At 42.3% G+C, this 26,970-nt stretch overlaps 1 protein-coding gene across 3 annotated transcripts in view; it reads left to right on the top strand.

The window, feature by feature from the left end:
• Nucleotides 1-3,183: 3,183 nt before the first annotated feature.
• The window catches only part of LOC129188935 (IQ motif and SEC7 domain-containing protein 1-like), a 128,529-nt gene continuing 104,742 nt past the window's right edge, over nucleotides 3,184-26,970 (top strand). For 2 of the 3 annotated variants that reach the window (XM_054790093.1, XM_054790085.1), the window contains exon 1: nucleotides 3,184-3,752. In XM_054790093.1, coding sequence (XP_054646068.1) covers nucleotides 3,490-3,752 — 263 coding nt within the window. In that variant the 5' untranslated portion in view covers nucleotides 3,184-3,489. The remainder of the gene's footprint in view (nucleotides 3,753-26,970) is intronic. The other variant, XM_054790144.1, reaches the window with a different exon arrangement.

Here is a 26,970-nt window from a genome sequence, read left to right as displayed (position 1 = left end):
ACGAACAGATGGTCAGATAGATTGGTAGACAGCAGAATTCATGGTTCCATTTATCACAGTTAGTCTTCCAGCGTCTGAAGCAGCAAAACAGCTCCAGACCATCACACTACCACCACCACATTTTACTGCTGCGAGCGCTTCCTGTCCTGCACTCTTACTTTGGTGTGCTGCACTTCCTGCTGGGAGGAAGCTGCAGCCGCTTCACTCCGGGTGTTTGCTGCGCAGCCGGCAGCGATCGTAATTAGTGGGATTTAAAAGCCCAGCGCCGCCTCCGCTAGTTCATTGCCTCTGGTCACCTCGCCTGTGCTGTCACGTAAAGGGTTTTCTTACTTGCTGCTACGACCACTTGTGTTTTTTCACAGAGCCTTTCCCTCTGTTTGTTCCTGTACAACTGTGAGTACCTGCACCTGCTCGTGCATTATTAAAGACTTTTATTTGCACGCCTCTGTCTCTGCATACCGGGGGTCAAGCTTCCGACAGCTCCAGATCGTAACACCTTGAAGGTGAAATGCCAGATGGAAAAGAATATGAAGCTCTTGAAGAAGAGAACTTGGAACAATTTAAGCCAAGCTGAAGGAAAGTGAGGAACTGGTTCAGTCCAACCTATTGATGAGCTATACGGAGGACAGTCTTGTATTCGTATTTAGAAGAGCTGAAAACGTCTGTGACATAGTTAAATGGCTAATCCCCGCTGACATGAATCAAGATGACTGCAGGATAGCACGAAGGAAAGATACTCAAGGCTAGACCAGTTCGAAATCCCCAGGGGAGCGGGCACGGCTGTAGGTGAGCAGGAGAACGCAAGGAATAACTGGCACCAGCCTGCTGTCTTGCATCAGCTAATAAGGGTCCAGGTAATTGTTCACAGGTGTGTGTAATCAGCTCCGCCTTCTGCAGGACAGCGTGCACTAAAAGAGACAGCAGACAGGCGGCAGCAGAGCGACAAACACAGGACATGACATGACCGAAGCAACAAGCTACCACAGGGTGAGATGAAAGGACAAAGAACAAGGGTTGGAACTATCTTAGAGACTAGAAATTAACTGAGGCGTAAAAAAAACAAATTTTGCATCCCACAGACGAGGGAAAAACTGGCTACTGGAGGGAGTTTAGTTCAACCACCCCAAATACCCATCTTCAGTGATTGCAGCAGGGACTACCGTAGATGGACATTTGTAAAAGATCAAGAAAGCATGATTGAACACGCTGATCAATGTAATATATGTACATTGCTTAAGTGACCCTGACTACGCTTTTGAGAGAAAGCAAGCATCCTTGACCTTTTCGAACGGTTAAGAAAAACTTGACTAAACCAGGGTAATATCGGTATTGGATCAATACTTGTGTGTTTTTGCTGTGTTGTTATATATTGTTATATCTTTTTACAAACACAGCTAATAAGTTCTTGGATACATGAGGGATTTGGATGCAAAAAGCCAAATGATTTGAAAGTAGTAGGAGCTTATTAAAACAAACTTTTTTGTGTAAGTTTGATGATCTGGAACAGTCTACATTCATGAACAACGTGATTGTGACTAGACTCCGCATTTACATGCAAGCCTTCTGCCAGGGCAGCTGATAACAGGAGGAGAACAAGATAATGTTGCTTCAACAGAGCAACAGGTGGCCAACTTTCTGCCATCAAAGGGGGTGGCTGTGGATGTCAACATCGATAGAGGCGTTCCAAAGTCTGGCAGAAATAACACACCGGTCATCGAAATGCGCACCAACAACAACATAAAAACAAGGTGGCATTGCTGAGGAGGAGAAGACGCTGAATGGTACAAATGCCTACATCAATGAGCATCTGACCAAACGCAGCACTGACATTGCCAAGAAAGCAAGTGGCTTAAGGAAGCAGGGGAAAATTTACGGCACTGTTAAGGCAAATGGAGGACCGGAGGAAGCCAAAGTGCTTGTTGTCGAAGACTTCAAAGGACTGGACCGATACTGAAGCTGACATCTCCACTACAAGGAAATAAAAGACACAACACACAGACATGATGCCGCTTGACGTTATCAACAACTGACTAACAACTCTATGATAACATATTGTTCCTAATTCCACAATATATACACTACATTCACTGAAGTTATTACTTTATATATCCAGAAATTAGTAATAAATTGTGCAATTACGTCAAAATTTTTACTCCAGTATTTACATATTTATTTTCAAAGTCTTTGCTTTACTTATCTTTGTCCCCACTTATTCTTGTCACGCCCCGCGTGTCTGCCTGCGTGGCAGTTTTCTCATTTCTCTGTTTATGCCTTAGTTCCGGTTTTGCCTTTATTTTGTAGTACTTCCTCTTTTGCTCTGTTCCGTTTTCGGCTGCATACTGAATACACCCACCTGCCGCTAATTTGTGTTTTGATTATTTAGTTCAGCCTTTGTTGTCTGTCCTTTGTCGGAGCATTTCTCTGTGTTTGGTTTCGTCACGCTAGCTGGTTGTTCATTTTCGATTGCCACAAGTCTGTTGCCTGCCTGCATCTTGTCACGTGCCTTCTGCAAGCTTCGCTGCTTTCTGATTTGCTGCTGGGGATTAAATTAAAGACGTTTTACCTGTTTTATATTATTGTATTTATATTCAGCATTGTTAAATTGTTCACAAGTAAGCGCGAACAATTTAAACAATCTTTGCCGGGTATCGTATTGATTATAATCCTGATTAACGAGTTAAAAGGCAAACATTACATTATCATTCACCGATTCTGAAAAAGTAAAGAGCATCTGTGTCGCCACGGTGGCCCTGTGTTTACTTGGTATTGAATCGATACCCAAATTGCACTCGAATGGATGGATGGTTTGACTGTGGGCTAAATTGTACCAAATATACTTTAAAAGTGCTGCTTCTGTTATGAATATTGTGTCTGTCTAACTTCCTGTTCCTGCCAGATTTCCCTGTTCTTTCTCTGTTGTATTTTTCAGTTGACAACAGGCAAGATAAAATAAAAATGTCACTTGGAAAACACATACAGGCTCCATTGTGAAAAAAGTTATCGTGCACTGTCATTAAATTTGCACGCCTGTGAGGGAAGAGGATATTTATGTGTTGCATGTGATGATGTATTGAGGTAAATGTGGGTCAGCGTGTAATCTGGCTTGAGCCATAATGCGCTCAACGCGACCTGCTGTCAGATTCATAAAACTTGTAAACTCCGCCCACTTGACAGCCGGCGTCTGTTTGCAGAAAGTCACGGCAGCGGCGTGGTAGTGGACATGTCCGCCTCGGGGGAGCTGGATCACCGTGTCCGTGTAAAGCCTGTGTCACATGTGGCTGCTGTCTCTTTCTGACGTCGACGCTTCAAACGTGACGGACAGCCGACGTTTTAGTGTCCGAAAAAGGCGCATACAAACGGGTGCATTCGGGATTCGGCTGTCAGAAGCAATGGCGAGGCGCAAAAGGCGCAACCCGGCCGAGCTTTATTGCGCTTGAAGCCCACAACACACTGGAGGGTCGTACAACTCGCTTCCTGCGCCACGACGACATGGAGTGCTCGGGCACCGAGAACCCTGCCAGGGCTGCGGAGTATTTAAAAGAGCTCAACAAGATCATCGAGACTCAGCAGGAGTTGCTGGAGAGGCAGCGGGTGCGGATCGAGGAGCTGGAGCGGCAAGTGTGTGACTTGTGCACGGAAAACGGCTGCCTAAAGGAGCGGTACCAGCGGCACCTGGCGAGCTGCAGGCTGCTGCAGGGCGCCGACAGCCCACACTCGCTGGGGGCCATCCAGGAGCATTTCACACATGACAAGTAAGCGTCTTTGCAACGTTCACAGCAGCCAGGGGTGCTACAGTGGCAGCCAAAGTACCTGCTTGAGCTGTGTTTGTCTGCTTGTTGATGGACATTAGCTGGGGTTAGCAAACAGCAACTTTTCTGGTCCCATTTGAACTGATACAGGACAGAATGACAGAAGGGTTCAGGTTTAGATGTCCCAAACGTTCTGCGTAACAATTTACAACCAGAGTTGCTCACAGTTTAATAAAGGAAGATCAGCATTATTCAGACTCATCAGGTTTTATAACTTGATGGGACTGCGGACTAAATGCCATAAAAGCCAGCGGCGGTCCTAAAAGTGTAATTCACATGCGTGGTCAGCCATATTAATCCGTGATATACGGAAAGCAATGGCTGCAACCTCGGGGGAAAAAGGAGCATTCTCAGCTAAGATCTGTTATGCAACCAGCAGGGCATTAGGCGAGTGCAAATCTCTGCCAAGGTCCATGTAATAGCCTCTGTGAAACTAATGAAAATGTCCTCATCTGACCCCAAACGGGCCCTCCTGCTCCACCCCACTCCAACAACTTTAATAAAAACATTACATGTGAAATTCTATGTAAATAAAAGTCATCAACAGGTCCTTTCCCGATTTACCAGCATTTGTGATAACAGTAAGAAGCTGCTGGATTTGAAAATGTGTTGACACAGGCCTTTTTGTGTGGCGGTTGCATGGGTTCTCTCCTCCTGCCTGACAAAAACATGCATGCTAGGTTCATGAAGAGACTCCATATATTGTTCATAGGTGTTAATGTCAGTCCTATAATTGACACCTTTCAAAAGCACACTTTTCCCTCTCTCCGCTTTAAAGAAAATCGCCATCCACACCACTTCAGTCTCTGTCCACATGAAAACGCATTCCCAGGCTGTCATGCAGAATTTAAATTAATGGGGGCGCTGCCGCCTGGACAGTAAGGCAATTTTAGCCAATCAGAATTCATTTCCATAGGCGGCACAGTAACAAGCATGGCGATTTACGGGAGGAGATGGGTGTAAACTGATTGCAAAGTAGAGTTACTTTTAAGTAGAATACAAAACTGAAAATGGAACAGATGTTGATGCTCAGGATCTTGCTGTGAAGTGGAGTTTGTTTTATCAATGCAGGTGTTCAGACAGAAATCGTCTGACTCTTTCCTTCTGCTGTGATGCTGTCATTGCTGAAATAATCCTGTGTGCGGCTAATTGTCCTTATCTTGCTGAATTACCCTCGTGACAGCAGTTCTGTAGCACAAAACAGGCGTATGTAACCTGGGTGCTATGAAATCTGTTGGTTTTTTTTCCCGAATTCCGTTTTTTCCCCCCCCCAAGTTTGTTTTTTTCCGTTGCAATTTTTAAAATTAATTTTTTTTTCCCTTTTACGCGTACTACCTTGAAGCGCCAGCATGCTCTGCTAAACTAAGCTAACCCCGCTAGCTTCCATTCAGGCTCCGTGAGAGAGGAGCTCTGAAGTTTTTCCCCCAACTTTTGCCAGTGTTTCAGGTCGTCGTGTCGACATTTTAGTTTGGGAGGGGTGTGCTAGTGTTTGTGATGAGGTTCCACCACGACTGAGCGGTCAGCCGAGGAAATGCTGTACTGCTTCACACCAACGTTCCTTCTCCTCACGTTGACAGCATTTCATTCACATTGTGTCAATTTTCATGAGATTCCGCGGTTAACAGTAGATTCAGTTTTTAGTTCGCGATTCCGAAAATCATAGGGCCCTTATAACAAAGGGATGCTTTCAGTCAGACTTCTATGACGGTGGTTTTGGACAAGACTTGATCGGAGGGACAACATTGTCTAGGAAGTCGTTATTTTTGAAGATACGTGGGAGTTTTCGCATGTCAAGGACATTGTTATTGTGTTTGACTGAGCTGTTTCGCCCACACATATGGAGCACATAGCAGCAGCAACAGCAATGTCCTTCGAAGCCCTTATTGGTGCCTTTGTTCATTAATATAGAGCGAAAGTAGGAGTGTGGCTACAGGTGCAGGTACCCACACCTTACCCACACCTTAACCACACTTATCCTCACTATGGCTAATGGGTATGCTGGAGACTATCCCAGCTGACTTGGGGCGAGAGGCGGGGTACATCCTGGACTGGTCGCCAGTTAATCACAGGGCACATATAGACAAACAACCATTCACACTCCCATTCATACCTATGGACAATTTTAGAATCTCCAGTGAACCTAACATGCATGTTTTTGGAATGTTGGAGGAAAGTGGAGTACCTGAAGAAAACACACGCACGCACGGGGAGAACATGCAAACTCCACACAGAGGTGCCCAATGGAGATTTGAACCCAGATCTTCCCGATCCCCAGACTGTGTGGCCACTAGGCCACCGTGCGGCCCGAAGACCTGTCAGTATGTTTAAAATGAGCAATGTTGTGTTTTCCATTGCACAAATTAAATTCTATTTATAAAGGGTGGAAATGACGACACATAATTGTTACAAGGGACACACATGCTGAAAGTTTTCGGAAGTTTTTACCCTGGCCAGAGTTTTCTGAAAAGCTCAGTTTTTCAAGGACATAAACCTGTGGATGAAAGGCCAAACTGCATAGAAAAATAAGCATTAAAAAAAGAATAGCGTTTTGTGGACATAGCCTGACTCAGCTGTGATAGGCTCCATCCCTGGATGGACAGTCTTGAGTGTTATGGGCTGCATAGCTTGTAACATGGAGTGGACATGATCCCGTCTTCAGACTGTCAAGTGTGAATGAAAAGACATTCTCTCCAGTGGAAGTACCGTTGTTCTGGTGGTCATGTCTGCAGGCAGCACAGCCTCAGATAAGACTCGGCCACACTGTCAGGGTAAATCTTCCCTGAGCTGAACTTCACTCTTGCAGAAGGAAGGCTTCAGCATGCAGACGTTGAACTTCGCTTTTGACGGTCTGCTGGGCAACGTGATGGTGCTTTGACCTTTTGGAGCTTGGAGTACAGATCTGTGGCAGCAAATCAATATTGATGACTCATGGACAATATGTCTTTGCCAGCTGATCATACAAGACTCACAAGATTAGAAGATCATTTAACTCTGACCTTTTTAGATTTGATTTTGGGGGCAGTGCAGATTTCTGTCTGACGCCTCTCATTCATCTGGTGTCCACCTGTCAGTACCGTATCTGGACACTAATTGAGTTCAGGTTATCAAACAGACTGAGATTCCTGCAGTGAACCTGATCAAATATGACAGCTGTTAATGTAAAGTGTGGTTGATAGGCCGATTCAGGACATTAGTGCTCTTTAACTACTTGTAGTGCGGGGCTGTTTAAAGAGTGCCGTGGTTGCAAGCAATCCAGGTATGTATGACAAATTAGCTTTGAAACTGTGTATAATTGGAATTCGATTTTCTAGGGACATGTCAGCATCAGCTCGGTTGTTCCATGCTTTGCTAAATTTCCAGAAACCTGCAGGCTATCCTTCTAGGAAGTAATCAACTGCACTCTGCATATCTCGTAACAGACGTTTCTGCACAGCTTGTGATAAACGACGGGAAGTTGTAGTGGCATCATGATGCTGAACTGAAGCCAAACCGTGGTTTGGCTTTAGGAGGTACACTATCTCACAAAAGGCAACCAAAAACTTGGATATAACTGAGAGTAGTCAGTGTACAGCTTGGAAAGAGGTATAGGTTTACTGTCTTCTGAAAATTAGTCAACAAACAGTCATTATTGTCTAAGTAGCTGGCAACACAGGTGAGTCCACATCACAGTGAACACGTCCAATGTGTGACTATTTAGCGTGAGCACTGTTGCTATCTGGCGTGGGATTCCCCAGAGCCGAATCCTTTTCCGAGGCACTTGTTGCCCTGGAGGTGTGTTTGGCTTTATCATGTTGGAAAATTGCCATGCAGCCCAGTTTCCCAAGGGTGGGGGATGAAGCATAGCGTTGAGAATGTCACAGTGCATGTTTGAGTTCATGTTTCCCTCAGTGAACCACAGCTCAGCAGCACTCATGCGGCCTCAGACCATGACTCCACCACCACCACCATGCCAAAGATGTAGGCAAGACACAATTATGCGAGTTTTAGTCTGATGCTCTGAACATGCGGTTTTCGTGACCTTTAATTGCAGTTTAAATTAAACGTTGTATCTAGGGATGTCCCGCTCCACATTTTTTGGCTTCTGATCTGATCCGATTTTTTTTTTATAGTCTTGCCGATCGCAGCATGACCAACAATATTATAATCAAATAAAAGATGCAATAAAAGTCCATCCAATAAAAGCAAAAATTGCAAAATACTTAGGCTAGGCCTAATCATTTGACATGGTTATAGATCAATTTGTGGTGTGATTTAGAATATGCGCCATTTTTCTGAACAAACTCTCTTAGGGACCTATGAAACCCATTACATTTTTTCCCAAATTTGTTTTTTTCCATTTTAATTTTTATAGAATTTAGTTTTTTTTTTACCTTTCTCCCTTATTTTACCAGCGTAGCGTGTGTCATATTTGAGCTAGTGAATAAAATGTCCGCCTATTAAATGCAAAAATCCTTACATTTATCAATGCACTACATCATTGGCCCATTTTGTCCTGTTATTCAGAACTGGATGTAGCTTGGCTAATTTTCAAATAATTTTTCGAGTGCACGCAGGAAAACCTTGCACGCAGCCAGGTCGCAAGAGCAAGGCAGAGGAGGAGTGTGTGTGTCGCATACATAGGACATTACCTGACCACGGCAGTGGCTCCTCCCGCGGCGGGCGACTCCTCCAGCTGTACACTCTGATTCTCCCGACCTCTGTGGACGCACAGCGGCTGCTCGCATAGCGTATACGACATTAATGTGCCTTGCCCGGCCACGGCGGGCGGCTCTTCCCGCTGTACGCTCTGGAGTGAGTGAGCGTCAGGGGCGTCGTGCGATGCCCACAAACTGTACGTCCCCAGTGAGTGAAACAAACGACAGCCCTACATGAAGCGCACCTAGAACGCACGAGTCCCACGCTGCACTCACGATCTAAAAGCTACCGACGGAGGGTGAGTGGCAAGCACGTGGGTGTCACGGATCACTTGCTCCGTAAGTACGACACACTTGCAACCCCTCAACCCTACTTCCTGTACGTGCTGGCCACAGCCAACAAATTTCCCCCAAAACTGCGGAGCCCGTCGGGATTTAACTCTCGCTTAAGGAAGATGTAGTCACAGTTGTAATGCCAAGCGCGTTATTAGTGTAAGATATTTTTATGACACCCTTATTTTGTTTACACGGTTAGACAAATGATAAAGAGCGCTCTTATTTTGGAGGCCAAAAGTGTGTTGTGTGCATTGGGAATGGCAGTTGACAGAAGCAGAAGCTGCACCTCGTCAGTGGACATTGTAAAATGGTCCTTACATTAAAGCGGTAAAACGCAACACGGTGAAAATATAATCATCCGGCCTGAGTGGCGCACACGCACACATACACACACACACACACCACTGCATTAGCATGCTCAGCTAAACTAAGCTAACCCCGCTAGCTTCCGTTCACACTCCGCCGCCGCTTCGTCATGTTTGGTAGTTCTTCTCGCGTGTGGCAGGACTGGAGTGGCAACCGCACCGACCGTGTTGGAGTGTGGCCCAGAGTTACGAACGTGATACGGCAACCGGATCAGCCCGATCTCGTGGCGGAAGCCGATCTTCAAAATACAGCGGATACAGCGGAAGTCAACCCTATTTGTATCAAAACAACAGCATCAAATTCATCTGCTGTTTTTTATTTCAACAGCCAGGCTTTGTCGGTAACACGATGACCAAAAAACGTAGGATGTACACTTCAGTAGTGATGCATTCAAATATCTTACATCAAACTGATGTATGATTCTAGTATCGCGTATGTTTTCAAACACAGCTCCAGACTGTGGCCATAGTAAACCCAAGATCAAGTGTTAGCATTTTGAGGATGTTAGCGTAGAATTTAGCGAAAATAACCGCGGCTACCATGTGGTTGCTTGTTTAATGCTTGTAAAAATGTCAACGTGAAGGAAGAAAAGAAACGGCAAAGAAACATTTCTGTCACTTCCTCTTAAAAGGTAACGTTGAAATGAAGAGACTTTCTGATTAGCCTTCTAGCTAACCAAGTATCATTCAGTGTATCAGAAGACACAGTGCATCTCCATTATTACATTATTTTGCCACCTTTCATGTAACATACATAAAAAGGTACAGCTGGTTAAAAATAATTCAAACAATTTCGAGGTTAGGATTTTTTCCCCCCTCTCACTAATGTCTGTAAGACCACAAGCAGGGAGGTCATTCATCTTGGAATAGTTGTGCATTTTAATACATTAGTTAAATTGCTTTCAATCCAATAAGTAAATGAATCAATAGGACCGTCATGTCTGTAGCCTAATTATCAGGGCTGCCGGTGGGGAAATGGATAGCTTAGCTTCAGAATCAAAGCTACTCCAGTGTTAGTTAGCCAAAATAACATCCACCTCTAAATCCCTCTAATTAACATATTTGTATCAGGATGAGTTTAAGGATATGCCCTTTTTTGTTGATCCTCAAGGCAAAATAAGACAGGATGCATCTCGCTGTGAGCCTTATAAACTGCGACGTCATGCGGGGTGTTCTGTTGGGTAAATGGGAAGCTTATCGATGAGAGGGAAACATGAGCGATCACACACGCTGGCATAGATAGGCTTAGCATGTGACAAGCTTTCGTCAACTGACACTTTACAGGCTATTGTTCATTCTTTCTAATAGGAATTTTTATGATATTTTAAATTGTGTTCAAGTGGACGTGCGTAAGTCATAAGCTAGATATGAGTCTATATAGCATATACTGTATATACATTTATACGATATATTCAAATAGTTTTTCAAGTTAAAAGAAAAACAAACTAATTTTTAAGGTGTGGCGGCTTTCCCTTCAATTACATGTAGCGGAAGCCCTGATTGATGTGAATTTGTTCTGGTGTTCAGTGCATGAAAGGTTTGTGCATCAATCGCCACTGACTGTTGAGAAACACTTGACACAACATTACAAGTGTGGCTTTTATGGATAGTGGATCCTCGCACGTTCACGATTCAGCATTCACGACGGCCCCGCAAATTTGTGGATATTTTTGGGGGGAAAAAACCCACAAAACTCTGAAAATGGGCTGTTTTTTCCCCCAGAAAACATATCTCATCTACCCAATGATTCATAAATACGTGTCCCACTGTTAAAAAAAAAAAAAAGCCCACATTTTTACAGTTATGTCTTTATGCTTTACCGATAATGTTTTTTGTAAAGCTTTGAGATTTTGCAACGGTCCTTGGCCGCACCACAGTTGCTGTGAGACGCAAAACAAATTCGCAACACACGCACACACTCATAACTTTATTTATTTATTTATTTATTTATTCATTCATTCATTCATTCATTTTCTTGTTTTCTTTCTTTTTTGGGAGAATGAACAGAACAAGAATTTCATTGCATAGCAGAACGACCTGTTTTACTGTGCATATGACAGTAAAAACTCTTGAATCTTAAATCCTGAAAAGTGAAACTTATAGTTATCCCTCGACACTTCACGCTTTGAATTTTGTGGCTTCACCCTAGCTATATTTTGCACGGTTTTTCCAAAATATATTAATAAATCATGCTGTTTTTTGGTTGAATATGTCCATTTATTAGTCCAAAATGTGCATATTTAAGCAAATTTTACATATCTCATGCCTAAAATAAGCATTTTCAAGCACAAAATGGCAAAATAAACTAAAATACAAATGCAGTCGTCCCCCGCAATATCACGGTTCGAACATCACTCCTTCACTATTGCGATTTAGCAAACATTAATTCATAAATGACTGCTGATGGGCCACACGGTGGTCTAGTGGTTAGCATGTTGGCAGTCACAGTCCGGAGATCGGGAAGACCTGGGTTCGAATCTCCGTTGGGCATTTCTGTGTGGAGTTTGCATGTTCTCCCTGTGCGTGCGTGGGTTTTTTCCGGGTACTCCGGTTTCCTCCCACATTCCAAACCATGCATGTTAGGTTGATTGGCGACTCTAAATTGTCCTTAGGTATGAATGTGAGTGTGAATGATTGTTTGTCTATATGTGCCCTGTGATTGGCTGGCTCTGATGAAAATGGATGGATGATTGCTGATTTGTGGTTGACTATGGCCTATTATTAGTCAAAAATATAGAAAAACAAGTCATATGTAGTATTCTGGTCACTAGGTGCCAGTGTTGCATTGATGAGACGGTGCCGTACATTACATTAACTTGCAGCCATGGGTACTGTACCAGATTCATGTCAGATGGCTGCCCTGTAAAATCAGTCAAGTGGCAAATGTCATAGTGATCATGATAGGCCCAGGTGGATCTTTTTAAAAAAAATGTTTATGATTCCATTACATGCGATCGACCCACATTATGTTTGTGATACTACAACGAGAAGGAACTTTCACAATGCTAACATGTAATAAGTTATGTCTCATCACTTATCATGTCTACTATATTAGGTAATACGAGTATAAAATGTAAAAAAAAAATGTTTATAGAAGGTTTTTCTATGCTCTAACTATGAAAATATTGCATTTATGAATCACTTATTGCGGTCGGTCCTGAAACCAATTAACCGTGAGGGATGAGGGTATAAGGCATTCAGAAGGCACATTCAAAGACGTCCAATAATGTTAACTACAAAAATATTCCATTTAAAAATAAGGAATCCTATTTTGCGGAAATTCACCTATCATGGAACCAATTAACCGCGCTAAACGAGTATATAATACTGCATATAACAATCTAGCCTAAAAACTTGCAGCAAGCTGAGTACACGTTAATATATGATGGTAAATTGTTAGTGGAATTACAACAGGCAAGTGCGGATTATGTAGACGCGGCTTGTAGAAACGCCTTTTCCGACAACTAGCCGGGACCCGCGTACAACCGCAGGCCGCTTCAGAGTGAAGCGTAGGCGATCCCACAGTAGACGTTGATGCGATTGTCGCGCTAGCCCGTGACTCTGATTCATCTGTTCTGTCGATTACCATTCATTCGGGGTGGGTGCCTATACATTTCATCATTTAAAATAATAAGTGTGTGAGGCATATTTAGGCGTTAAACCTGGATTGTGCATTTAGTGTTTAGCTTGTTAGCTTCCGTCTCTAGTTGAAGTTGAAGAGAGAGGGTTGTTTTTGTTGCAAAAAGACAAATGAATGCTACTTCTACGTGAGTGATGGTTTAGGTTGGATATCGGCTAGACGCTTTTTTTCCCTGACATGTTGTATGTAGGCTTTTCCCTCTGCCCTTCTTTTGGAACAAAGTGCATCGAGCAGGAAATGTGATGCACCGCTCATGTGAATCCTGTGGCGCCGAGTCAACAGATTTCCCAGTGAATGCTGCAGAACAGGCATCCAGGGAACGTTGTTGGTCAGGAATTGTGAATGTCCAACTGATGCACTCGTATTGAACATCATCTCGGTCTGCAGTGACTCCAGTGTGTTTACACCAGTCATTGCTATACAAGTGATGGGTTTCTCTGCTTTCAAAGTGGAACATTCTTCTTTCCTGACTTCTAAATAAAGCCTGTGTCAATGGAAAGTTGCTGTAGTACACCGGTAAGAATTGGAAATCACATGCATATCAGGTTTCCTGATAGTTGAGTGCCTTGTCAGCCTGGGTCTGACACTATTTTATGCTGACCCTTTGCAATTTTCTCTCCTAATGGTGTTTGTTTTCACAGCCTTCTACACTGCTGACTACATTGCTGGCGCTCACTTTGGAATTAACTGAAAGGCAACACCAGATAAGCCCGTATATTCCAGTCCCAAACACTGGTGATAAATGGCATTTTGTTGCAGTTGCCACCCACACACACGGTCTGCCTGGTCACAGCCACTGTAAAGTGATCCCAGGTCACAAATGCTCAGGCATTTGTTTTGATGAATGTTTGTTATTTTGCATGATGCACCAGAGGAAGGTGGTTTAATCAGAGTTGCACCGCAGCGATCTGAAGCTGTCCACTGGGATTTAGAGTGTGGAATAGTGTCTGAGTGTACTTTGATTTCTTATCGCGATGCTGGTGGATGCATCTGTTTACGTGTGTTTTGCATTCAAACCTTGTCCCGGGCCTGGAGCCAGAGGGTGAAAGTAATATTTGGCATGCAGATGTGGTGGCTGGACCGACGATGTGACACCTGATTTTACCCTTTGCTTTCAGAGCACTACGATCTTGGGGTTTATCTTTTTTCTTCTGTGGAAATTTTTTCTGGTATTTTGAATATGATGATGATGATGGATTGGTTGGTGAAGGGAGCCGATAATGGGCATAAATATGCAGTCTGTGATATCTGCTGTCCAATTTAGGGCTTTGCTCAATGATATCATAAATGAGCCATTGGGCTCAGCTTCAAATATTTTGAATGAAACAGAAACACGTCTGCGGTATGGTACATCTTAGATAAAACACAAGACATCTGCAACTTACTGTAGGTACTGTATATCTTTAGGCAGTATGCCATAGTGGAACTATGCAAAAGTACAAAAAGAAAATACATAAATGTTAATAAACTATATATATTTTTTCTCTAATATGTTGTATCCATCAATAATAAAGAATCTAGACACATGTAGGTCAGTCATGGACCCCCACAGGGTTCTGTGCTCGGACCTGTATTGTTCAGCCTTTATATGTCACCTTCAGGTAATATCATTAGAAAACACTGCCATTAAATTCTACCGCTATGCAGATGACACACAACTGTACTTATCAATGAAACCTAACCAAACTAGTCAGCTGTCCCAACTCCAGGAGTGTCTTAACGACATAAAGAACTGGATGACCTCAGACTTTTTACTATTAAACTCAGATAAAACTGAAATCGTTGTCCTTGGTTCCCAGAACCTCAGAGACGAGATTGCAAATGATATTACTACCTTAGATGGTCTTGCACTCAACCCCAAAATACTGGCAGAAATCTTGGTGTCATCTTTGATCAGGACCTTTCCTTTAGTTCCAAAATTCGACAAGCATTTTTCCATTGACGAAACAATGAAAAACAAAAAATTCCTGCCACCACCAGATGCAGAAAAACTTGTTCATGCTTTTGTGACCTCCAGGTTGGATTATTGTAACTCTGTTAATAGGTTGCCTTAAGAAATCTTTAAAGACCCTTCAGTTAGTCCAAAATACTGCTGCACAAATCTTAACCGGAACCAGAAGAAGAGATGATATCTCACCCGTATTAACCTCACTGCACTGGTTACCTGTCAAAGTTTGAATTGTGTTTCAAATTCTCCTCACATTTATAGCACTACATAGTCAGGCCCCTCTTAAAGAGCTCCCAGAACCCTATCAACGCAGTAGAACACTTTGCTACCAGAATTTACAATTACATACCATTCCTTGAATTTTTATAAGTAGAATGGGAAGTACAGCATTTAGTTATCAGGCTCCTCTGGTATGGAACCATCTCCCCTACTCAATCATGGGGACATTTATTTTTATACCTCAACCCAACCAGTCGAGACAGACGGCCACCCCTCAGAGCCTGGGTTCTGTTCAAGGTTTCTTCCCCATTGGAGGTTTTTCCTTGCCTCCGTCGGCAATTGCTTGATCATGTGGGGTGTTTTCATTTGCGACCTTCGTGTGTAAAGTGCCATGAGATAACGGCTCTTGTGATAAATAAATTGAATTGAATTAATATTGTTGGTCATATTAAAATCATTCATTATGTGTTTTTGGGGGAAAAAAACAACAACCCAGAATTTTTTTTTTTTTTTTTCCTAACTTGAAATTGCCTATCAAATCTCATTCACAATATTCGGTCTAAAAATTTGCAGTCGTATTATTTTTCCAAATTATTCAGCCCTAGTTTTATTTTAAACCTTGCCTCGTAGTTTCTGGCATGGCTAAATTGACAAAAATGATGGAATGCTTCTGTGGATAGGTTATCAGTTTATTCAGGCACACTACAGTACTCAGTGATTGGCCCCCAAATTCCTGATCAGGTATATCTAATATGTGTGTCTGTAAATTGTCTGTAGCAAATAACGACAGTCAGCATTCCAATATTGATGAATGTCATGGCAAATCAGTGCAAAGGGCAAACTTGCCATTGTTCATGCTAATAAGACAAAAGCAACGGCACATGTGCGTGTTGTGTGCTAATTAGTTAGTCAGTTAGTTAGCAAACAGGGTTACACGAAAACGGTGTAAGCAACGCAGCCAATTTTCAATTAAAATATTTCATCAATTTTTGGAGAAGTAGCACATGGCCCAAATTTGAGTGCAGAGATAACATTGCAGAAGCAATGATTTTTTTTTTTTTTCACCATTTGAATTAATAAGGCATGAATGGAGAAGCTCAGCTCATAATCCAAACAGCATGTGTGCACTCCCGTATGTTGTCCTCAATGAACCAGGAAGTAACCTGCTCCTATTTATGTTTGTTAATGCAGGTTGCTTCCTGGTTCATGTAGAGTGATAAACAGACATGTAGTGTAATGTTATTATTCAGGCTTGTTGACAGTTCTGTTGAAAGTGACCGTGTGGTGGAAATGATCAATTCCATCGTGCAAGCGGTTCCTCCTTGGTCTATGCCGCACCTGTGTAAATAATGCTTTTGATTTTTACGCAATTTTGATAAACTATTTACTAGAGCTGCAACTAACGATTGTTTTTGATGAATCTGAACTTCGTTGTTTCGATTTATCGAGTAAATGGGGAAGGGTCCTAGACCAGTGGTCAGCAACCCGCGGCTCCGGGGCGAGCCGCATGCGGCTCTTCAGTCTCATTGTTGTGGCTCCCACGCTGAGCTTTGTGATTTTTTTTTTTTTTTTTTTAAACACCGAAGCAGAGGAAATGTGCTCTTTTAATGCTGAAGGTTGTCGACCCCTGAGACGGACCAAATCAATATGAACCAAACACAAACAGTTTGGTCCGCAATGTATCAGAAAACTGACAAAAATGTGTCAACCACTGTTTTACAAAGTCAAAGCTAATGTGTGTGAATATCTTGTTTTGCCTAAAACACTAATATATTAGGTCTGACTAAGGAAATAAAAAAAAATCACATTTGAGAGGCTGAAATCGGAGGATATTTACTTTTCTTTCCCCAAAATGTAATTAATGCAATACCATGCCAGCATGTCGAGGAAGTAGGGTATCAGAGGGGTTGGAAGTGTGTCGTACTTATGGAGCAAGTGACCCGTGACACCCACGTGCTTGCCACTCACCCTCCGTTGGTAGCTTTTAGATTGAGCGCGATGTGCGTGCTAGGTGCGCTTCATGTAAGGCTGCGGTACGTAATAATAATTCTGGGATTTAAGTTTACAAGACACAGAGCTAATATGTCCTTAGTGCTCCGTTTCTTGCTTTTCCTTTGAACAGTTTAGCACAAAAATAAGACAGCTTTTTGTTGCTTATGTCAAGTATGTCATCAATGGCAACATTTATTTGCCGTACTCTTTCCTTTTCCAGAAATGATGGCGTTTTCTTTTGTTGTGCTTTGAAATAACACACATTAGTTCCTCATAAAATAATTATAATATACTTAATAGTTTGATGGTGTTAATGTCAATTTTAATCAATTAGGAAACATTTAGAAACATGCTCTCTAAAAATGGAAATGCATGCCTTGATATGGGGCCGCTTTTTATTTATTTATTTATTTTTTGCCTCGGTTGGCCCTGCTCCATTCACACAGATGGCAGCGGACGTGCTTTCACTCAATCTTTTGTTTTATTTGTTATGCCACCGCCGTGTCTTCCAAATATGACACGTTTTCCAGTAATTCCACCGTAAAAGCCCGCTTCTTCATCCTCGTCGATTCCAATGCAATCAAGGCCCTGTAAATACGGACGCCACACTCATGAGTCACTTGGCGTTGACCTTCTGTGGCGAAGTGGAGGCGTGGAAAGGGCGTAACTTGAGGCGGAGCTGCGTACGCACACTTCTCAAGGTGGAATCTATGAACCGCAAATTGCGTGAATGTTGGGTTTCTGGCGTACACAGACTTTTCAAAGTCAGATTTCCACACATATTTTTATAGGCGAGGCCCCTGATAAGTACCATATAAAGTTACTGGTGTTTTTGCTGCCGTGTCTGTATCTTGGCTCCCCTTGGGTAATTTGCTCCCTACGATGAAACTCCATTTTGGCAAGTTTGCATGTAGTTCATACCAAGCCGGGTAACTGCTTCAGCATGTTTTAGGCCCCCATGGCAGTAAATGATAGCATGATGGAGAAGGCTGTTTCTTGCGGCCGGCGGCATCCACTCATTTAGCCCGTGATCTGCTGAACAATCAGTGTGCCAAACCATATTTACGAGCCTATGAACTCCCCCTTCTCCAAGGAAGCCCCCCTCTAATGAAATACTCCTGCTAGATTAATGTCTACACTGGGATGATTTGCATTCAGGCTCTACCAATAAATCTCAAGCAATGGACAAAGACAATTTTCTTCATGCACTCCAAACCAACTGCAAGCAGCCTGAGTATGTATTGTGCCACTTGCTCCTGACCTCCTCCTACTCTAATCAAGCCTATTAAGAGGCCGTCTGGTGGGCTTTCATTGATGTGGCTGTCCGTCGCCCCACCCCCGAGAGGATAGTCATGATTTTAATGAGCACCGTTAACCTCGTCTGATGACTCTACTGGTAAAGGCCGCCACACCAAGGTACGCCACTGACCTCGCATCAGTTCATGTCACCGTACTCAAGGTAGAGCCATTGTCTCTGTAGCTTCTAATGAGCAGGAGAGGAAGAAGACAGCTGTGTCAGTAATTATGCTCCCTTGGAAACATCGAGGCTACATAGAATTTGGCCTCAGTCTTCTGTGTCCACTGCGGTGTTTTCTTGCCGGCCGCAGTGCTCGAATGATCTTCAAACTTTTGAAGGATTTTTTTTTGTTGTACAGTTGAACCTCGGTTGTCGTCATCATCAATGTGTTCCAATAGGTCAGACAAAAACCGAAACGTACAAACACCGAAGCAATTTTTAACTCCCATTGCAAATCCAATTAATCCGTTCCAGACATTCATAAATATGAACAAAACACGCATTTTGTGCATCATAATTATAGTTTTACATGCCGGAAACTATTGATATACATATAAACTGTGAAAAATTGATAAATTAACATTTAACAGCACTTTTACCTTCATATTGACTGAGCCACGCGGACGCTGTTTTTTCCTAATCCGTGACAAATTTAAAGCTTAAGCTTTTAAAGAATGGACGGTTTTTGTACTTGCTCACTTTACTTTCGACTTCACCAGCAGGTACAATCATTACACACTCGCTCGGCTCACTTTCTGTAGTGTGTCTCCCTTAATCAGTTCTCCCTGCAATGTGTGTGAACTGGTTAACTTACATGACAATCCTATTGTAAGAGACACTACCTTCGCACTTTGCTCCAAGTTCTTTCTTCAATTCAACCGTGTTTCTCACCTCAGAAATACGCAGTGCGCTTGAACACTTAATTAGCGCAGGGCAGCAGTGCTTAAAAAGAGGAGGAAAGGAGACAGAAAGTTCTGTGTGCGTTCTAAGAACAAATAAACCACCCGCACACATACTGTATAATAAACATGAGTAAAAGATTCCCTGGCTGGAATCTGTCGAACTGTCCCAACTTTAAAAGCCCCCATTCGTCACCAAACGTGTGGTATAAGCGTGCAGCTCCGATTTCCTTAATTTTGGTGGATCGGTGTGCGACTGGTTCACACATATGGAACCGATCGTATTCACTGATCATATCTACATCCGAAAAGGTCTGAAAGTCAGACACTGTCCACTTTTGAAAAACATTCCCTGGCCAGAATGTGTCTGCAGCATCCCAAATCTAAAAGAATCACCATCCGTTATTCACAGAATGTGTGGATGCTTTGTTTGGGCGCCGTTTGGCTGTACAATAACCGGGACATATTATTGGCAATGATTTACATGAACAATCGGGATATACGAAAACCGAGGTTCCGAGCAGAAAGTTGTCTGAAACACTGTACAGCCAAGTTACTTCATTGATTTATTTTCCCAGGTCGTTGCTATTTTTTTAAAAAGGTTCTCTAATGCAAGATAGTTGAAGAAGATGAGGTCACATGCAGTAATGAAACTTTAAGGGAGTTGTTCTTGAATGAGCTCTGATAAAAGATGGCTGCGGTAGCTGAGGTCAAATGTTCATTGTTACCCATCTCCCTGCCACCGTTTACTTCTAAATGAATGAGGAAATACAAGATGTTCGAAAAATCCAAAACGGAGGAACATATGCATGTTGTTTTTCCTTTTTACTTTCCATCCGAAAAGTAGAACACTTGGAGGGGGTCAGGAGCCTAAAGCTGCCTTTCATTTTTTTGGGTGGGGGGTTTACCACTTCTCTGTCCAATTATTCACCTCACATCTGTCGACACGAGCTGATGGTGCAGCTAAATTGGACACAAGCTGTAGCACGCTACCTGCCGAGAGACTCATGAAAGGCTGCCGCTTGTTTTGTGCCAGGTGGGAGAGCACTGTGTGTGCGCGTGTGCGCAAGTGGAGATAGTCGACGACAGCTGAACACACAAACACAGATGAGGAGCTGATGGTCACACATCTTGGTCAGCATAGACGGATGCCCAACGCCTCTCCCTCCGAGCCAGTGTGGCCAGTGACGACCAATATTTGGGGGGTTTGGCATTTTCTGAGATGCAAATGAACTGTAGGCAGTAGTTTGGTCTGTAAACACTTCACATAAGTGGCTCAGAGGAGCGGCTGGCTGCTTTTTGTGTGCATCTTTTTCATGTGCATCGGCTGCACACACATGGTGAGTAGAGCTACAATGCAGTGCATATTTTACTCATTCGATCCCAGGCATTTTTCAAAAGACAACCCCTTCAGTACCGGCCGTTTTAGACTATTTTGACTGATCTTTCAAGGCACACAGAATAAGGTTTTCGATGGCTATATAAACTTTTTTCCGTTCTGTAGTAATCAGCAGTAGAACATAGGTAAGTTTCAGGAAAATATCAGTTGCCGACTAGAAACGGGAGAAAACGAGCTTTTTGTCAAAAGTTACATTCCAAGCATAATTTTCGCTTTTGTGGCAGCTCAAATATCTGAACAACTATACCACAACATAACCCAGACAACTGCTTTTATTTACATTAAAATAATTTGTTTGCAAATATAACACCATGAACGATTTACAATGTTCACATTTGCAACAGAACTGTGTGTGTGCCCGTGTGTGTGCGTGTGTGCATGTGCATGCATTAAAATGTCCCTACAATGCGTCATTTTTTTGTGTGTGATACCAAAAGATGGCGCCCTCTGTGGCAGACGTCTCTGTGACACTCTCCCGTTTTTTTCTATTTTTTGCTATTTTTTTGTTCATTTTGGGATGGTATTTGTTTCTTATGTTGGTACTTATGTTCTTATGTTCTTATTCTTTTTCTTGTGTTTTCTTTCTTTTCTTGGGAGAATGAACAGAATAAGAATTTCATTGCATAGTATAACTGCCTGTTTTACTATGCATATGACAATAAAACTCTTGAATCTTGAATGTAAGAGCTGCCTTTATGTAAGGGCTTCCTCTTCCTGTCATGTGTGTTTCCCCTTCCTCCCATTGTGCACTTGTGCCACCCAGTGGCCGTTTTTATGGCTTAAAATTGCTCTCAAGCTTAATCCATTGGTGAGTAGTTGCATCAGCACCTCCTGTAGCCTCTGGCAAAAAAAAAAAACAAAACAAAAAAAACAACGTATAAATATGTTGTTGGGATTGGGCGTTCGGGTTTATAAAAATGTAAAACTACATCTTTGGTATTGAATTAGTTAATGATGAGTTATGTTGTGAACAAAGGTTTAGCATAGCTTAGTTTAATGAAATGAGGATCAGGCTATTTGATTTAAGAACTTGTTTGTTTTAATTGGGGACGGACATTTGACTTCATCTTCTTGATCGATTTGTTATTTGAAATACTCTTACTCCGATGTGTCAAATATTTGTTTTTGCAGAAGTCTGTGCGGATGTATCTCACTTCTTTACACCGAAAACTAGCTGAGACTGAGCCAAGAAGGACATTCCATTTTGCCTCGTTACTTCCAGATGTGATGAATCGACAATCAATTACACCTTTTTAAAATAATCAAATAATCCACTGATAGATTATTATGACCATCTGTAGTTGGAATATCATATTTTCCAATGGTTTTCTGCAGATACCTCTCATTTTCCCGCTTTTGTCCTCTTTAAGAGCCCATTTGTTATTTCCGTAGAGGACATTTCCATTTCTCTTTAGCAGTAAGGCATTTTTTTTTACAATGTGTGGGCTCTGTCTCAGTTGGCGGAAAACAGCTGGTCCATTGCTGGTCCAACAAAGCATCTATGTATCCACATCCATTCTGCTGCTATGCACTGATTTAGAGAGAAATAGTCGGCCTAAATCAAAAATTAATGGGTGCCGAGTTAAAGTGAGATTTCTCTGTATCCTGCTTTTTTTTTTTTAGGCCTGGAGCTTTTTGGAGTGAAACTTGAAATAACTGTTCAATCCTTATTGTTTGCGTCACCACTTTAAAGTGACTTTAAAGTCATAACTTTTCTCGGGTCTGTGCAATGTCATTACCACCCAACTGTGCCCTCAGCTTTACCGCAGCATTTAGAGTTTCAGCTCATTGTTTAGCTGTGTCATGGTCGCTGAGCTCATAGTGTTGTTTTCAGCTTACAGCAGGAAGCAGACACAGTCAGTGGCCTGCTGGTGAACATGGCCCCTCCACCATACAGGAAATAACCCGGCGAGCAGAAAACACAGATGGTTGCGTATAGTAGGCGTTAGAGGGAGGGTTGTAATCCTCAAGTGGACTGAAATGTGGCTTAAGATAACGAGTCTGATATGCGAAGCTCCTGCTGATACTGACTAATAAGTAAATCTCATTACCTCAGTCGTTGACTGACCGTACCAGAAAGTACCAAAAATGACACTCATTATGCCCGAGAATGAAAAGTATACCAACCTTTGACATAATCAAACATCAAATCCAGTGGTACAGGTTTTCATCATCAATCTGTTCCAAAAGGTCAGAGGAAAACTGAAACCAAATGAAAACAGTATTTCCCATAGGAAATAATGTCAATCCATTCAGACACCCAAAATGTATGTAAAAAATACATTATAGGGCCTACTCGATCTTCAAGCTTCAATATCATTCTAGTTTCACATGCGGGAAACAATGCAAAAATAATGCTAAATGTTGAATGAAATGGATGCATGAATTTAATGTCACTTTTATCTTTTATTGAAGATACTTGTTGTTTTATTGAAGACGGCGAGGAGCAGAGACGGGAGAGAGAGGAGGGAATCCACACCAACAACAACTTCTCAACATCTTAGATCGTTTGAAATCTCTGTTTTGTTAACACATTCCCCCCCCCCCCTTTTTTTTTTCAAAATTAACTTCTTGATTTTTTGTTTTTAGAGACCTGTGAAATCCGTTAAATTTTGTTAAATTACATTTTTTCGGTTTTAATTTTTTTTTTTTCCATTTTTTTAAAAAACTATTTACGCTTATTTTATTACCATGGCTTGTTTGATTTTTGTGTCAGTGAATAAAATTGCCGTTAAATAAATGTAAAAATCCTTACATATATCGATGCAGAATATCATTGGACAATTTTGCCCAGTATTTCAGAAACGGGCGTAGTTTTGCTAACTTTCGTAACTGTTCATTGCTACACAATCCTAAACAAACAATCATATCCGTGCTTGTGGTTAAAGAAGACATAGTTGCAATTGCAATCGCTTTATTAATGTAAGCTATTTTTTGTGACACCCTTATTTTATTACCACTATTAGACTGGATGTGGGCAGCTTTTACTTTGAAGGCCGGAAGTGTGGTCTGTGTTGAAAATCTGTTTTGACTGTTGCTGAGTGAGATAGCTAGCTGAGTGTTGCTTGCAGCCGTGGTTGTCATCCTTTTTTTCCCCACACAAAACCTGCACAAAGTCAGCGGCCATCCTAAACGAACAAACACTAAAGTACAACACACAAAGCCTGAGTGGCAAACACACACAGCTGCACTAGCATGCTCCGCTAAACTAAGCTAACCCAAGCTATTGCTGTACCTTAGTTTACGCTCATGCTCTGTGACAAGTAAGAGTTTGAGAATTTGTTTCGCCAACTTAGCTGGTGTTTCAGGTTGCCGCCTCAACATGTTTAGCTCAGAAGGGGGCTGGTTAGTGTTTGTGAGGACATGCGGCTATGAATGAGCGGCCCGCTGGGGAAATATTTCCCCTCAATAACGTTCCTTCTGACGATTACAGCCTTTCATTCACACTGTCAATTTCCGCGAAATTCCGCATCTAACAGTAGATTCCATTTTTATTGGCCTATTCCGCAATTGAATCCTCGATTCTAATATGGAAATTAAGGGCCCTATATTTCTTTGCCAGGATAGAATGTACAGTGGTGTGAAAAGGTGTTTGCCCCCTTCCGAATTTCTTTCTTTCCTTTTTTTTTTTTTTTTGCATGTTTGTCACACTTAAAAGTTTTAAATATTAGTCAATGACAACACACGTGAACACAAAATCCAGTTTTTAAATAGTTTTTATTGTTAAGGGAGAAAAAAAACAAACCTACATGGCCTTGTGTGAAAACGTGATTGCCCCCCTAAGCCTAATAACTGGTTGGGCCCCCCTTAGCAGCAACAGCTGCAATCAGGCGTTTGCGATAATGAGTCTCTTACAGCGCTGTGGAGGAATTTTGGCCCACTCATCTTTGCAGAATTGTTGTAATTCAGACTGGAGGGTTTTCCAGCGTGAACCACCTTTTTAAGGTCATGCCACAGCATCTCAAAAGGATTCAGGTCAGGACTTTGACTAGGCCACTCCAAAGTCTTCATTTTGTTTTTCTTCAGCCATTCAGAGGTGGACTTGCTGGTGTGTTTTGGATCATCGTCCTGCTGCAGAACCCAAGTTGGTTTCAGCTCGAGGTCACAAACAGATGGCCGGACATTCTCCTTCAGGATTTTTTGGTAGACAGCAGAATTCATGGTTCCATTTATCACAGCAAGTCTTCCAGGTCCTGAAGCAGCAAAACAGCCCCAGCCCCAGCCCCAGCCCCACTACCACCACCATATTTTACTGTTGGTATGATGTTCTTTTTCTGAAATGTGGCAGTACTTTTACGCCCGATGTAATTGGACACGCACCTTCCAAAAAGTTCAACTTTTGTCTTGTGAGACCACAGAGTATTTCCCCAAAGGTCATGGGGATCATGAAGACGTTTTCTGGCAAAATTGAGACAAGCCTTTATGTTCTTTTTGTTCAGCAGTGGTTTTCGTCTTGGAACTCTGCCATGCAGGCTGTTTTTGCCCAGTGTCTTTCTTATGGTGGAGTCACACTGGCCTAAGCTGAGGCAAGTGAGGCCAGAAGTTCTTTGGATGTTGTTGTGGGGTCTTTTGTGACCTCTTGGAAGAGTCGTAGCTGCGCTCTTGGGGTAATTTTGGTTGGCCGGCCACTCCTGGGGAGGTTCACCACTGTTCCATGTTTTCATCATTTGTGGATAATGGCTCTCACTGTGGTTCACTGGAGTCCCAAAGCTTTAGAAATGGCTTTATAACTTTTTCCAGACTGATAGATCTCAATTAATCACAGTTACTGTAAGTTATGTTTTAACGGGGGGGGCAGTTTTTCACACAGGGTCATGTGGGTTTGGATTTTTTTTCTTCCTTAATAATAAAATGTTTCATTTAAAAACTGCATTCTGTGTTCAGTTGTGTTGTCATTGACTAATATTTAAATTTGTTTGATCTGAAACATTTAAGTGTGACAAACATGCAAAAAAACTAAGAAATCAGGAAGGGGGCAAACAGCATTGAAGCGCATTACCGCACCTACCATGTTGGAGTGTGGCCCACAGTTACGAACGTGATACGGTAACCGGATCGGACCCGATCTCGTGGCGGAAGCCGATATTGCCTGATCTTCAAAATACAGGGGATCGGCAGCCGATCCCGATGCTGAAGATCGGATCAGGACATCCAAACCTGATATCATTTCATTGAATGCCCAGTAGTTTAAAGTTGAATTGAAACTTGTGACTTGTTGAGCGCTGACACATAACCTCTGCAGAGGACTGGGGCCACCTCCTGGTTTCAGTCTAGATGGAGATCATTTACTGTAAGTAGCTAGAGTAGAAGTTTATTTTAAGGAGCGTGTGAGTGCCACATGACTTCACAGAGGCACTGGGGATCATACATCAGAAACACATTAGCAATACATCATTTTCACACCGTAAACCGTAACGTTAGGACTTGATGAACTCATTAAAGCTGCTTAGCCACACACATTTCTTGCTGTAATTTGCTGCTGATTAATAAAGATCATTTACATCGCCAAGGAACCTTACACATGATGAATGTACTCCATTTATGCAGTGGACTGAAAAAGACTTTCAAACGGAGTGGGGCAGACATACGGAGGCACACATGCGTGCCTGTCGTTGAGAGAGGCAAGGAGGGAAATACAGCAAAGTGTTTTATCCCGACAGCAGCCTTCTGGTTCTTGTAAAATACTGACGATAAACATGAAATACTCAGCCTGTGCTTCTCAGATGAAGGTGTCAGCGTGAGTGAGCTGTTATAGCTGACCACAGCTTCAAGTCATTGAATGGTGGTGACACGCTTGTGGAGGGCGGCGTGAGGTACCAAAGTTTTGACTGAGATTTATTCCTATTCATCACGGCTTGAAGCTTCAATCGGTTCATGGCTGCCAATCATTCAAACCAAATAGCTGTTGGTTTGAAGTTTGAAAACAATGCTGGTCTCTCCAAACTGAATTCCTGCTGCGATACGTCCTTTAATAAACTGAGAAGCCACATATTACTTGGCTCACTGGAATGCATTAATGCATAATTGTTATTCATTTGACCAAAATAATAATATTGTGCTCTACACAAGTCCCTCACGTGGTGTTAGCATTGCAATGATTGCAGCACATTCCCGTTATGCCCACCATTGTGGAGTGTGTAGCAGCAAGACTTGCCATTGCTTTGTGTTTATAATATAGTTCTTATCTGTTGACATGGTTAGGGGTTAAATGCAGCAGATCTTTAGTATAGAGATACAACAATTAATGGGTTATCCAATGAATTACCTACTGGTGTTTGATTGTGTTTTTTTTTTTTTCTTTAAAAAATTTAAATATCCTCTGATGTCAGCCTCTGAAATGTTAATATTTTCTAATTTCCTTAAGGCATCCATGAAAGCAGACCAAACATGCTTAGGCAAAACAAGATATTCACACACATTAGCTTTGACTAT

The sequence above is a fragment of the Dunckerocampus dactyliophorus genome, chromosome 1 (genome assembly GCF_027744805.1).
Source record: "Dunckerocampus dactyliophorus isolate RoL2022-P2 chromosome 1, RoL_Ddac_1.1, whole genome shotgun sequence".
In the NCBI taxonomy this organism is placed as follows: Eukaryota; Metazoa; Chordata; class Actinopteri; order Syngnathiformes; family Syngnathidae; genus Dunckerocampus; species Dunckerocampus dactyliophorus.
Note: the sequence above shows the minus strand (reverse complement) of the source record. Positions and strands in the feature narration are given on the sequence as shown.